We start from the raw sequence: 13,581 nt of genomic DNA on the forward strand, positions 1-13,581 counted from the left end.
TTGGCAGTGTCTGTACACAACCATCATATTATGATAAAAATCCATCCAGTGGTTTTGTTTTAATCTCCTTATGTGTTTTCCCCTGTCTCAAATGTGTGACGTCACAAGCTCGCACGCCCCTCCCACGATTGTTGAATGACAGCCGCGTTTCAACACAGACCCGCCCTCGCTCATGAGGGAGCTGTCAATCATAGTCTGCGCGGCGCGGACCGGCGCGGTCATTGTTGATATGCTGGGGCACTGTCTATGAGCAGAATGGCGTCTAAGCGATTGTGGTGTTCTGTTCTTGGGTGTAATAACGAACACAGTCATTTTAATGTTCCTAAATCCGAACCGCCGAAGACGCAGTGGCTGAGTTTTGTTTTCGAAGGGAATATTCCCCACGAGCAACGTCAATGCTCTCATGTTTGCGCGAATCATTTCACACACCAGACTGCTTTATAAACGAGGATCAGTATAAAGCTGGATTTGCTAAGAAGCTGCTCATGAAAAAAGATCGGTACCAGATATTCGTGTTCCTGCTGAATCTCCAGAAGAACGGAAGTGAGTGTAACGTTTTATTAAACTTTATTAATATACTAATCTTTGCAAATCGCTAGCTGCGCGATTCACAATGAATGCGTCTAAGGTTTACACTCAGGGTACATTACGGCATGTTTTCTATGTATGACGTTCTCAATATAATTCATAATCCCACGTTTATACTGAACAACGCGTTATGGTTATTGTGTTACAAATGGTGTATGCACAGAACAGAGAGGCGGGGTGAGCAAAGCTCATTATCATTTAAAGTCATATGCACTGAAACGGCGTGCTGAAAACAGAGCTGTTTTTGACCAAGTAAAATAAGTGTTTTCTTACAATACTAATGAGAATTTTTAATTAAAGTATATTACAAACTTTTAATTTAGACCCTAAAGAATCATATTAGCTTGTACAAAAATGGCATTATATGACCCCTTTAAGTATCCAGTTCCATTTAAAAAAAAAAAATTATTTATATCATCAATTTTCTGATTCTTCAGAAGGTATGTAGTTTGATCAAAAATTTAAATCCTATGAAATATTGAAACTTCTTCAAGGGCTATCAAATAACTTGCAGTCATGACAGATTTACCCATTTCCCTTTGGATAAGGGCAACAATATCATATCAGATATTGCTCTTCAGAAATGGAGCAATGAGTGCATGGCGATTGTATATGGCAGTATATCTTCACAAGCAGTCTATCTCAGTTATCCAAAGGGCAATGCATGTAAAAACAGATGTACGGTTTGACATTAAACTCAAAGTAAAAGAGAGTGACAGTCACAAAATCCCAAAACAGATTTAGAAAATTCACAGACATCCCCCTCTGTGTTTGATGGCCATTGACTGTAAATGCCAATGCTGCAGGTTATCTTTAATTTCGAGGTATGCTCCAAAAAAAAAAAAAATCTTCTGTTTTATATTGTCAAGAACATTACCAGCTGTCCATCAGCACCAGCAAAAAGAAAGTGCCACTACTAAAAATTGTAACATGCTATCATTAAAAAAAAACATCTGAAATCACTGTGCATGTGATAACTTAATGTGAATGGGTCTGTTTAATCATTTCTATTGTTCTGAGCTTCATCTCTCTTGTTTCCAAACAGCTACAGATATCTTTGACCGTAACTGCATTGAATAAATATATGAAAAGTAAAAGTCGAGCCACAGGTTTTCGCTTTTGTGCTAAGGAAAGTGCATTCTAATAGGTTTTGTTAGGCACAAAATTAGACATTTCTCTGATTTGGCCTACTGTTTTGCTCATTTTTTTAGGCTCTATCTTAAAAAAACAATGCTGTGGCCGATACTGCCATCTGTTGTTCAAGATTGAACATTAAACACAGACCTACAGCACGGAAACAAGGTAAATCTTATAGATGTGGTCGTAATAGCATACTACCATACTACTCTACTATTGCTGCATAGTATGTATATACAATGTATACTGTATTTATATTTTCTGTATTGAATGCATGATGAACCTACTAGCCTACATTTCCCAAAATGTGCTGCATGCAGCAGAGCTTATTGCTTGGGGTAGGCTACTATATCTCAAAATACACTCAACTTGACCATCAATTTCTCATGCATTGAATGAACAGAAGGAATATCATTAATCTCTTTCTTTATTCATTATTTGATTAGAAAAAAAAACATGTTTGCACAAAATTGGATTAAAATAGCAAAATAACCATTTTTAGAGGTGGATTAGGCCTTCTGGACAGCAATTTTGTACATGCAATGTGACAACAATGAAGCACACTAATGTTCAAAACTGTTATTGAATAATATTGGAACAATGCCAACTAATTCTGTTATTAAAAAATAGTGTGCAGGATACACGTAGCAGTGTTCGGTCGTAAACTAGCCTATATTCCATTCTGAATGTAGCAGTGTCTTATGTAGATACAAATATGTAATGTAAATGATATATTTTTTTAAATGCATTTAATTAAACAACCGATTTCTTTCTCACTGTTTCCCTACATTGAAAATTAGGCTTGTCTGCCAAACGCCTCTATTTTAAATCATTAATCTCTGGGCAAGTGTGCTGTGTGGGCATTCAGGGCCATAATGTTCAGCGGCTGACAGCAGCCATTTTCCATGGACGAGAGGGCTGAAGAGGCCTGTTGACCCCTTTCCACCACCACAATCTTCCTTCATCACACTGTGCGACTTCATTAACTCTCAGGGCAATTTCAGGACTTTTTCCAGGCGTCGCCATTATACAGTGTGCTGTCAATTACACATGCCTGCTGCTTAAAAGAAATCCAATGATAAAAGTTCTCTGAAAGCCAAAAGGTCGTCTTCTCCTCTTAACCTCAGATTGAATGTTTCTTAATCCTGCGTAACATATTAGATGTGAAGAATAATATTAGCTCAGTTTACATCTTGTGCTTAATTATTTGGCATAGACATGCATCATCGCATAATAGAAAGTAGCCTATTAGTTTGAACCTCGAAACAACTGGGCCAGTGAAAAAGGACAGTGGTCAACACAAAACACTCAAAGGAAAGGGATCGGAGAGAAGGTGGCTTTGTTAAAAGCACAGCAGGTGAATCATGGAGAAATGCTGACCTCTACTGAAACGAGTGTGCTACAGCTGAATACAGACAGAACTGTTACCATTACCAATGAACTTCAGTGAACAGTGGCTCAAAACATAAAAGGCATGAAGCAGCGAAAGAAAAGCATGTTCTTCCACTTATACATTTGCCCACTGTGTTGATGGAAATAATCAGAATAAAAATAATTTAAAGTAGAAAATCACTAGTTAGGATAAGACTAAATCTATTAACTATTTTATTTGATTGAAATTGGTTTAACTAAAAGTCATTATACAACCATTCAATCATTCATAACCATTTAACTTTTTCAAGCAAGCACATAACAAGCAACGCAAGCAGCTTGACCAACCAGACAGAAAGCAGTTCGTTCATAATGCAGTCCAATAAGCGATGTTCATCTGTCTAAACCGATAAATAAACTCCTCTCTTTCCTATCAGTGGCACGAAATGATATATGAAGTGCCACAGACGGCTTTTCCAGAGAGACAAATGCCAGTGACTCGCTCTGAAATGTCAGACGTGACAGTCGGAGACATGCCATGAGAACCTCTGCCTGACCAATTTGAAGCCCCCCTGATCACAAACTGGCTGACTGTCAAGACTGACAAAGGCCAATTTTACCTGCCTGGAGTGAAATATCTCTCTATGACAAATTTGAGTGTAGCCTATGAACGTATTGCACACTTGAAAATCTTCTATTGGTATACAGGAATCGGATAGGATGTAGAATGGACTATGTAGGCTCGTGATGACACAATTCCAGCCAGCTGAGCCCAAGAATCTGGTTAAATACTGGACAAATTCACATTATGAATACAAAGCATAGAAGTTATGCAATGGAAGTGTTTGTTGCTGTAACAAGTGACCAGTCTAGTTCCAGTTTCAGGGTTGAACAACGAATTTCCATGACCCATCCTTTCGTTTGTGATTGATGATTTTTAAAAAATATGAAAACCATCTTAAATCAAACCAGATTTCCTCATTGAATAGTTTTTGCTGCATTCTCATTGTATTTACACCACATTTACCACCAGCTGTGCTTAGTGTGTAGACAGTTTCATGTTATACAATTGATTTGCAGTTTTGAAGTCTCATTTTCCCTTTTAACGAGAATACAAAAAGTATTCTCGTCGCTTGATAAACTTATAGTTGAGCAACTGTAGGCACATGGAATATTTAAACATTTTCTTTAATGACTTTCTGGGCCGTCAAGTTTCATTCCCTTAGGCAGCCTATGTAGCAGTGATCCACCTCTCAGATTTAATCAAAAATATCTTCATTTGTGTTCCGAAGATGAACGAAGGTCTTCTGGGGTTGGTACAGCATGGGGGTGAGTAATTAATGACTTAATTTTCATTTTTGGGTGAACTAACCCTTTAAGTCTGTGTCGACTGTGTCAAACTAGTCTGACCAAGCAACCAGCAGCTAACCCAATCCGTCTTTTTTACTAGGTCCAGTCTTAGAGAAAAGCATTAAATGACTAACTTGTAAGACTAGCAGTGTAGAAAAATGGCCACAGCCAGCAATTAGTCAACAGTAATCAGTCTTACTTTTGGGATTTAAATTAGATAAATCTACCTTTTGATGTAACTGATCTAAAATTGTTTGTAAAATTATTTGACAAACTTGTAAGATTAGTCTACGCAGGTTTTCCACAACCTTACCAGTACCACAAATTCCCATTTGGAAAGGTTGACATTAATCAAGGTTAGTTAACAGAAGCTTTTATTTATGGAAGGCACATTAGTCAAGACATTAATACATTATTCATTCACAATGTCTAAATACACAAATGTAGTCATTCACAATGTCTAAAAGTCTCAATAATGTGACAAATCAATAACTCCCTAAATTACAATTTGATTCACAGCATAAGACAAATACATCAGAGATTTGGGTACAAATTTAACCCGGTTAAACTTCATGTAGGGCTTAAGATCAGTTTGTTTAATTTATTAAACAGCAGTGCTTTTATTTCACAAACAGGATGGGCACATGTAAATTTACAGTGTGTGTATTATATAGCCGATCAAGAACTGTATAATCAGTGATGCACTTGGAAGCGCTTTTTCACCGGGGTCTCCTCTGAAGTAGTCATGCAGCAGGTCAGAAACGTCCTGCACCTGTTGGAATAGTCCTCTGGACAGTCTCTGTACAGGCTCACATGGGCAGGGGTGATGAAATCAAAACTTTCAACCGTCAACCCTTTCTCCCGCAACACTTTAACCATCTTCTCCACATCCCTGTACCTTATCACCCGGTCTGCTCTGGAATAGAGGTACATCTGAGGCCAGGGCGCCGGGTGATCCGTCATGGCATCATAGTGGTTCTTGTGAAAGTACTTGGTCACAGGATACAAAACAATCCTGAGAAGGAAAACCGCCACAGCAAACAGTGCCAGGAGGAAGTACTGCAGTAGCACATTGACTTTAGGCCCTAAAGTGGTTTTGAGCGCTCTGAGCGCCCCTATAATGTTTTGGCTGCCCGGTGCACTGTCCACAACTGTGCCCACCACGTACAGAGTGCTAAACTGCTTGTGACTAAGCAATAACTCGACCATGTAGCGGTAAAGCATGAAGCCCCCATTGCTGAACACATGGAAGAAAATTGGGTTGTTCTCCACCTCGTAGTCATACAGAAGTTCAAGTAATTTGTGCGCAGTGCTTCTTAGTTCCTTGTAGCCCAAAGGTTCAGAAATAAAAACAGTCTTCAAAGGAGCCGTGTAGCGTAGAGTCACACATCCCTGCAAAAGAAATGAGAAGCTGTTGTAAGAACATTATACATGGGTGTAACTTCAACTTTTATTAAAACAAACAGATTTAAACGGTCTCCAATGATTTTCTTTTTTTATATAAAGGTCACATTAAAACTTGGATTTTTTTTTTCAAATGCTTTAGATTAAAAAAATATATATACTAAAATAAAACAAAAATATATATATTAGACCTATCAAAGAAAATGAAACATTCAATATTTATATTGTGTAAAAAAAAAATTATAATTACTTTTTTTTTTTTACTATTATACATTTAATAAAAAGTTCTGAAAAGTTATGCAAGTTATCATGCTTGATATTAAATAAGAAGACATATGCATGAATACAATAAAAAAATATATATATATATATATATATATATATATTTTATTGTGCATCCTTTCCAGCCTGTAATTGTAAAAAAAAAAAATATATATATATATATATATATATATATATATATATATTATATTGTATTAGTAAGATGGAATGTGGGTATTCATGATACACAAAACATGATGCCTGATTTAATGCACAGAATGGTTTTAAAGAAGACAATACATCATATCAGATGTAGTGAAAATGACATTGTGTATAATGGAAATGTTTGTGACTAGGAACATTTCTGGTAAAAAAGAAAAGAAAAAAGACTGGTGCATGTATGTTAGTAAACAAACTATCTAAACTGTGTGTGTGTGTGTTTTTTTACTTAACAGGGCCAAAAGTGTCCATTATTAAAGAAACGCTAACATATGTATGTTGTCAAGGCCTTTAGGAAAATGTGTCACCTGTTCGTTATAAATGGAGCTGTATTTGGCGAGATGTTTGTCTCTGCTGCCTGCCCAGCCAAGGAGAATAACGACTGGCTCCTTTGATCCGCGCCAGTGTTTCTCTGTCAACACAAGAATAACGGTATCCATACAACACGGATCCAATGATACACACTAGTGGTTGACATGAATGCCCTATTCTTATTAAAGCTCTCTAATTTAACGCATATACGGTTATAAACACAGGTTGCAGGCTTACATGCATTTGCGCTGAATAGACTGAACATATCAACAAAGAATTAATCAAACAAACAACCCAGTGCTGCTGTCAGCCTAAGAACAACACTTACCTGAGATCAGTGCCTCTGGAAAAACTATGTTGTAGTCTATACCATCATCCCCCATATTGACAGTTATTTTCTAAATCTTCTGTCTGCCATTAATAATTCGCTTCAAATAAGTGTCGCGTTTCACAGCTCTCGTGCGGCGGAGCGGACAGTCACATACAACACGAGTGAAGCCGGCAACATCAGCGTGTCATTGTTTCATACAACATCCGGGTCACAATTCACAAGTCAGAGTCAAAATTTAAAATAAAAGTAACTTTTCAAGCAAACCGTTTTACCAAAAGATTAATAGTTGATAATAAAAATTACATTAAAACATCACTTTTATATGCTGTTTTTATTCACTTTTATATTAAAACATTTATATGCTGTTTAAAATTAATATGACCCCTTTAGTTCTGAGAAAAGATGCATTGTTTTATATTCGGTTTCTAATGCAATGAAATTCATACATTTTAAGTAAGCTTGAAGTGCCTTCATTTTTAGAGCAGGTTTAGGAATGTAAAATGAATGTACAATCTCGAGTTCTGTTTGGGAGATCCTAAGACTCTTTTAATAGGAATTTTTAATTGTTGTATTTTTTTATATATATATTTTTATAGTTATAGTAAAAGTTATAGTATTGACCCTAGGTATAAAGCAGGCCACCACATTTTTCTGAATTTGTTGTATTGTGGCTTCACTGCTATTTCAAATACAATTAAATAACATTAGAATATAAATACACAACGTCAGAATAAGCAGGACTACTGATGATTTCTGTAAACATTATATTTACTCACACATTACACGCCACAATATCTTGATCACACCAGAAAAAAAAACAAGGTTTTTTATTTTTTTTTATTATTCTGGTTTTATTATTCAAATAATAATACATTTTTTAAATTCACATATAACTTGGAAATCATTTCATTTCAAAAACAAAGTTTACAAAACTAACAAGTCAAGGGTTGTTCACGACATGCAAAGAGTAAATAAGGACATCTATTCTAAATAAAAAATAATAGGTCAAAGCTACTAAAGTTACTAGTACCCTGCAGAGCTGTGTCATTCCCTTAGTTCCCTCCGAGGAGCAAAGCCTTTCCATCAGACTCATCTGCTGCATCTGTTTCAAAACTAATTGACGGCACCGGTGCACTTACAACTTTGTGTGGCTTCTCTGATTTCTGCCCACTGGCGGTGCTAATACTTGACCCTGGTGAAAGAATGACAGTATCTGTAGAGATCTCGGTGGACACACGACGACCAAACGTCAGGGAACTGACGCTGGAACCATCAGCCTCACTCTCAGTCCAGCAAGAATCACTATCTGAAGCAGAAGACAAGCGTGTCTTTCCCCAGCGGCCGTTAGCTCGTGCTGCATTGCCGATGCTAACTCCCAGGGAGCACTGGCTGGAGAGGGTCGGACGACGGGAACTAACGCTGCCGGAACTAAAAGAGGAACGGAGCTCCTTCTCTTTCACACGTAAGATGGTGCGGAGTACTGGAATGTAACGGGCAATAGCCGCCCGATACTTTGGATGCGTAATTGCGTAGATGATGGGATTATGGATGGCTGAGGCCTTGGCAACCACAGCGGGTACTGAATTCATGTAGGGGGTCAGGAGATGGGAATAGCCAGCCGTGGCAGTGAGGGCCACCACAGAGTAGGGCGACCAGGATATTACAAAAAGCAAAATGACCAGGAGGGCGACTTTCGCCATCTTCCATTCGTTCTGCATGCGTTCATACACCTTCTGCGTTTCCCCACAATCCAACTCTCTAATTTCCTTTCCCATTGCTCGGATAGCTTGGAAGATTCCAAAGTAGCAGCTGCCAATAATGCCCAGTGGGATGAAGAACACAAAAATGAAGAGGAAAATGGTGTATGCACGAACTGATGGAGTGAAGGTCATATAGTCCCAAGAACAGGAAGTCTGAAGACCCTCTGGAACATAAGCGCTCCAGCCAAAGAAAGGCGGAAGGCTCCAGCCCAGAGAGTAGAGCCACACAACGACCAACACCGCGCCTGCTTTGCGTCGGCTAACGTTGCCCACCAAGGCAAGAGGCTGAGTTATGGCTAGGCAACGATCAGCAGCAATGGCAGTCAAAGTCATCATGGAACAGATCCCAAAAAGGGCACCGCAAAAGGCATAGAGCTCACAAATGCGCTCGCCAAAGATCCAGCGCCTGTGCAGGCTGGCTACAAAGAACACGGGCGACTGAGTAAGGGACATGAAGAAATCAGCCACAGCCAGGTTCACCACAAACATGTTCCCTGCAGTGCGAAGAGAACGGCTCCGGCAGAACACGTAGATCACCAGTGCGTTTCCAATCACTCCGGTGATGCCAACTATTAGGATGACAGTGCCGATGATATAGTGAGCATGATCAGGAACATCCACGGTGGGAAACGTGTGTGGAGGCTCATGGTGGTGGCTGTGGGTCGGCCCATGGATAGGCACATGCAACTTGTAGTTCCTGCTGCCCAAGGACTCCGTAAAGCCTGCAGTGCAGTTGTTGTCTCCAGGGGCACAATGATGCCCTCTCCAAGAAGAGTGATGGCTCATGATGTATGGCTTGATGTCTCAGAGTCCGAAATTTATTTTTATACAAAACTGAAGGAAATTCTGTTAAAATAATTGAAAGAAAATTCACATTCTTGTTTTAAATAAACAGTGCCGTTCTCCTCTTTGTGTCAGTCTGTGAATGGTGGCTCCCTACATTAGCTTTTTATATACTAATCAATGCACCACCAAGTGATTATTGATCAGTAAGTAGTTCACAACTTGGCTTGTTGTAATGGTCAAAAACGTGTCACTTGGCCTATGGGAATGGTAAACAAAAACACTCAAAATGTTGACCTTGTTAAAATCATATTGAACTATTTCTGGACTATTTTGCTTTATTATCAAATTTACCCATTATAAGATAATACTGCCTTATATATATTAAATTAAAGTAAAATATATATTAGAGCATATTAAAATTATAAATTATAAAATTACATATTAAATTATCAAACATATTGAAATAATAATATATAACAAAACAATAATATATATATAATATTTTATTTGTATAGCACCTTTCATTTAAGAAATGCAGCTCTAAGTGCATTCCAATGAAAAAGCATACGTAAGCTTGAATATAAGACCCATTTTACAATAACACAAAATATTAAATTAATATACATAGAGTGCACAACAAAAGATGGAAGTTAGAACTAAGTGATATATATATATATATTTATTTTATTTAATTTTTTTAGTTGAGACTTGAGAGAACATTGTATGTAGACTTTTCATATGCTTTCGTGTTTGATAATAAATGGCAATGACACAGAGAAAGATGTCCCCTTCCACATGAATGGCCCTATTTACATAATATCATTTGAAGTTTGAATGTGTAATCATTTGAAATGTTGGCAAGCACCCCAGCAGTGAGTTGGACAAGCATGTGAGCGGTAAAGAGGTCACCAGGAAGAAATGTAGAGAGCTGTTTTGATTTTTAGAACTCATTAACTACAAAAATGCTTCCTTTGTTTGTTGTTTAGAGTAGTAAATTAGGCCAGATGTTGATGGAAACAACTCTTTTTGACCCAAAACTAAGGGTGTATGGATTGTCTGAGTGGATGCAGTGAGTCAGATCAATCTATGCAATGTGAAAGTGGAGCACAATGAGTTTCAATAAGGACTGATTAACATCCCTCATCAAGAGAACTGCTCACTGACCTGAATGTGGTCTGAAAGGATTCTCCATGTCCCAGCTAAATAATGATCAGCCTATACTAGCCTTCAGTCTGTTTCAGGATAGGGACTTGACCTACTTGAGAAGAAAAAAAACAGATGTATTTATCCCAGTAGTCATTATTAAAACTGAATATAGTTTTATTTTGACCTTAATTGTGTTTGAGTGAATCAAAAATTATTTTACCCTTAGTACTATAACACAGCTCTACATGGAAAAACGTATGTGAGCACCGCAGCTTCTAATTAATGGGCAAACTATTTGGCTAGGCCCTTTAATTCCTGGGAACAAAGATCTAAAATGCAATGGCATTCTTTAGAATGTGTTTCCAAATTTGTGACAAGAGGGCTTTTTTGTCTTACAACGTGACAATGCCTCCTTTGGGCACAAAGCAAGGCCCATAAATTAATGACTTTATACTGAAGAACTTGACAGGCCTAGACAAAAGTTCAGACTTGAACCCCATTGAACTCCTGTGGAATAAACTGGACTGCAACGGTCCCATCATTCATCATCGGACACTGACATCAGATTGTGAGCATATCCCCATAGACATGTTTGATGACTAACGAGGAGAGTGAAAACCATTAATGCCAAAGGTTTTGATATTAAATGCTCAACAAGAATATAAAGTGTGGTGTTTGAGTATCAGCATACTTTTGGATATATAGTGTAAAACAACCTAAGGATATAGGTTGTGTGTGTGTCTGTATATATATAGAGTGTAAAACAACCTTCATTCACCATAATTGAACTATTAAAGCTATCAACTAAACATTTAATATGATTTGTAAATGCCATAAAATGAACACAGAGAGGAAAAAAAAACATTAATCAGACCTGCTTAACTTTGTTTTATTAATATTACAGTTCATCTTAACATAAAAAATATGAATCATAAATCTTATTAAAAAAATTTTTTATAAATCTTTGCAAATCATTTAGAAGTGTATTATTTTGTTTAAAAAAACTTTATAAGACAAAGCAAATGACAATATCTGTAGATTTTTCAAATAGAAAGATGTAATTACACAGTCAAGTGCATTATGTCATTCAAGGATGTCTGTCTCACTGGCTTGTTGGTGAAGGTAGGTCAAGTTACTAGTGTTAATTTGTGATTTTTTAGGTTGATAGTCTGTATCTTCTTTACTTTCATTGGTACCAGGAGTCATGAAGTCCTTTCCAGGTTTGTGTACAGTTTCCTTGACACATCGGATTCCATTTTGAATTCTCGTTCTGTTCCATATCTCAGAACTGGATGTGACGAAACAAAACATACATTTTGATTCCATACATGTTGATTCCACATAACTCACATGAGCAATATATCAATATAAGAAATAGATGAGTGACTATTAGGATGTGTCAGATATTTACTTTGAATAAGGCTCTGCTGCTCCTTCTGCTAGTAAATACGCATCAAAAATAACTGTTTCTGTATTGGCCAAACAAAACCCATTGGCCCTTCTGACATCTGTAGAAAAGCATCATATTATATTAGCTAAAAAAATTGTTTAAAATCACAAATCAGTTCTCTGTAAGATCAAGAAAACAGGAGAATTCATGAATACAAACCAGCTACAGTGACAGGACTCTTGTTGAAAGGCTGGCTTGGTTCATACATGGTTTTCAAGGTATAGTCAACAGGTGAGGTCTTGAAAAATGTAAGAACTGCCTCAGACTGAGAGAACTGTAAAGTAAATTACTTGCATAATTATTGAACCTTTACAATAGGGCATAATTTCAATTATTATTGAAATAGCGGATGGGCATGCTAGTCTTTAGAATCACCTTTTGTGGCATTTTGATTATATTTCTCAATAATTTTTCCACTTCATCCAACCTGGTTTCAACTTTATTATTTTCTTCTGCTTCCTTTATCCTCTGTAGTGCTGAAAAAACATGAACACATACAACAAGTCTCCAATCAGTTAAATGGCCACTTATTTCAAATGTCATAAATGCACAAATGTCATACCATCAAGCATCAACAAACGTCCTCTGTCGTCTGGAAATGATTTGCTCAAATTCTTAACAAGTTTAACTAAATCGTGATATCGCCTTCGCAGATATGTTATGCTTTTTTCAGACCATTCAGTCCTAATCTCGAAAAACTCGTCTTCTTCTCCAGCAGGACCAACAGCGAAGCGGTCGAGCCCAACGACCCAGCAGTCATTTAACGTTACGCTCAGGTGAGGCAAGAAATCCGTATCAACACCTGCCATAACTGATTAGTGTCATAAACACATTAAATAGAAATTATCTCTAAATTCATAAACACATTAAATAGAAATTATCTCTAAATTAAATTTGATAAAAAGAAACAAGTAAAGAGAAGATGCATTCCGCTTCAAAATCGAAAACCGGCTAACGTAAATATGTATCCATCAAAATTAGAAAGCAAATCGTGGGATACGCAAATCTTCTGACACAAGTTGTACAAACTCCTCCGCTTTCCTCTTTGCCTGCAGATAGACAGTGAGCTCTAAACGCCCCATTTGTGCGCAGTCCTAGTGAATTCCCATCCAAAATCATGAATTTCTCAAGTTCACACATCGACTAAAACCGTTAAAGGTCATCGAGTCTGTTATTCCTGTCGGGTACTAGCATAGGGTACTAGCGGGCGTTCCTTTTCTGTCGCAGTATCCAATTGTATCAGGCGGCAGGTCACTAAAGTCAATCTCATTGGTTGCCGCCGCGTAGTGCCGCTGCTGGTTTGCATAATGCATAGAGTTGAGCTCGAGGTAATGGTGAAAAACAAACAGTAATTAAAAGTAAACTACTTTTACCCAAAGTAAATGTTACAAATGTATGTATCACTAAAACATTTAATTAAAACAAACATTTAAAAACGCCTAAAGTTTAGTAGTCCTCTGTTAAAG

At 37.3% G+C, this 13,581-nt stretch overlaps 3 protein-coding genes across 3 annotated transcripts; all 3 read right to left on the reverse strand.

Moving 5' to 3' along the window:
• Nucleotides 1-4,803: 4,803 nt before the first annotated feature.
• tmem53 (transmembrane protein 53) lies at nucleotides 4,804-7,122 on the reverse strand. The gene is made up of 3 exons (XM_056239535.1): nucleotides 6,971-7,122; nucleotides 6,639-6,742; nucleotides 4,804-5,838 (listed from the first exon to the last, which is right to left on the reverse strand). Exons 1-3 carry the CDS (start codon nucleotides 7,023-7,025, stop codon nucleotides 5,140-5,142), a joined length of 858 nt encoding a protein of 285 aa, XP_056095510.1. The 5' UTR covers nucleotides 7,026-7,122; the 3' UTR covers nucleotides 4,804-5,139.
• Nucleotides 7,123-7,821: 699 nt separating this feature from the next.
• Nucleotides 7,822-9,915, reverse strand: opn4.1 (opsin 4.1). The gene has a single exon (XM_056239520.1). It carries the CDS (start codon nucleotides 9,517-9,519, stop codon nucleotides 8,026-8,028), a length of 1,494 nt encoding a protein of 497 aa, XP_056095495.1. The 5' UTR covers nucleotides 9,520-9,915; the 3' UTR covers nucleotides 7,822-8,025.
• Nucleotides 9,916-11,671: 1,756 nt separating this feature from the next.
• pxdc1b (PX domain containing 1b) lies at nucleotides 11,672-12,965 on the reverse strand. Its single transcript, XM_056239536.1, has 5 exons — nucleotides 12,678-12,965; nucleotides 12,491-12,591; nucleotides 12,275-12,389; nucleotides 12,077-12,173; nucleotides 11,672-11,953 (listed from the first exon to the last, which is right to left on the reverse strand). Exons 1-5 carry the CDS (start codon nucleotides 12,922-12,924, stop codon nucleotides 11,749-11,751), a joined length of 765 nt encoding a protein of 254 aa, XP_056095511.1. The 5' UTR covers nucleotides 12,925-12,965; the 3' UTR covers nucleotides 11,672-11,748.
• Between the last annotated feature and the right edge of the window lie 616 nt (nucleotides 12,966-13,581).

The sequence above is a fragment of the Rhinichthys klamathensis genome, unplaced genomic scaffold (assembly GCF_029890125.1).
Source record: "Rhinichthys klamathensis goyatoka isolate OS25496 unplaced genomic scaffold, OSU_Roscu_1.1 h1tg000566l_1, whole genome shotgun sequence".
Lineage (NCBI taxonomy): Eukaryota > Metazoa > Chordata > Actinopteri > Cypriniformes > Leuciscidae > Rhinichthys > Rhinichthys klamathensis.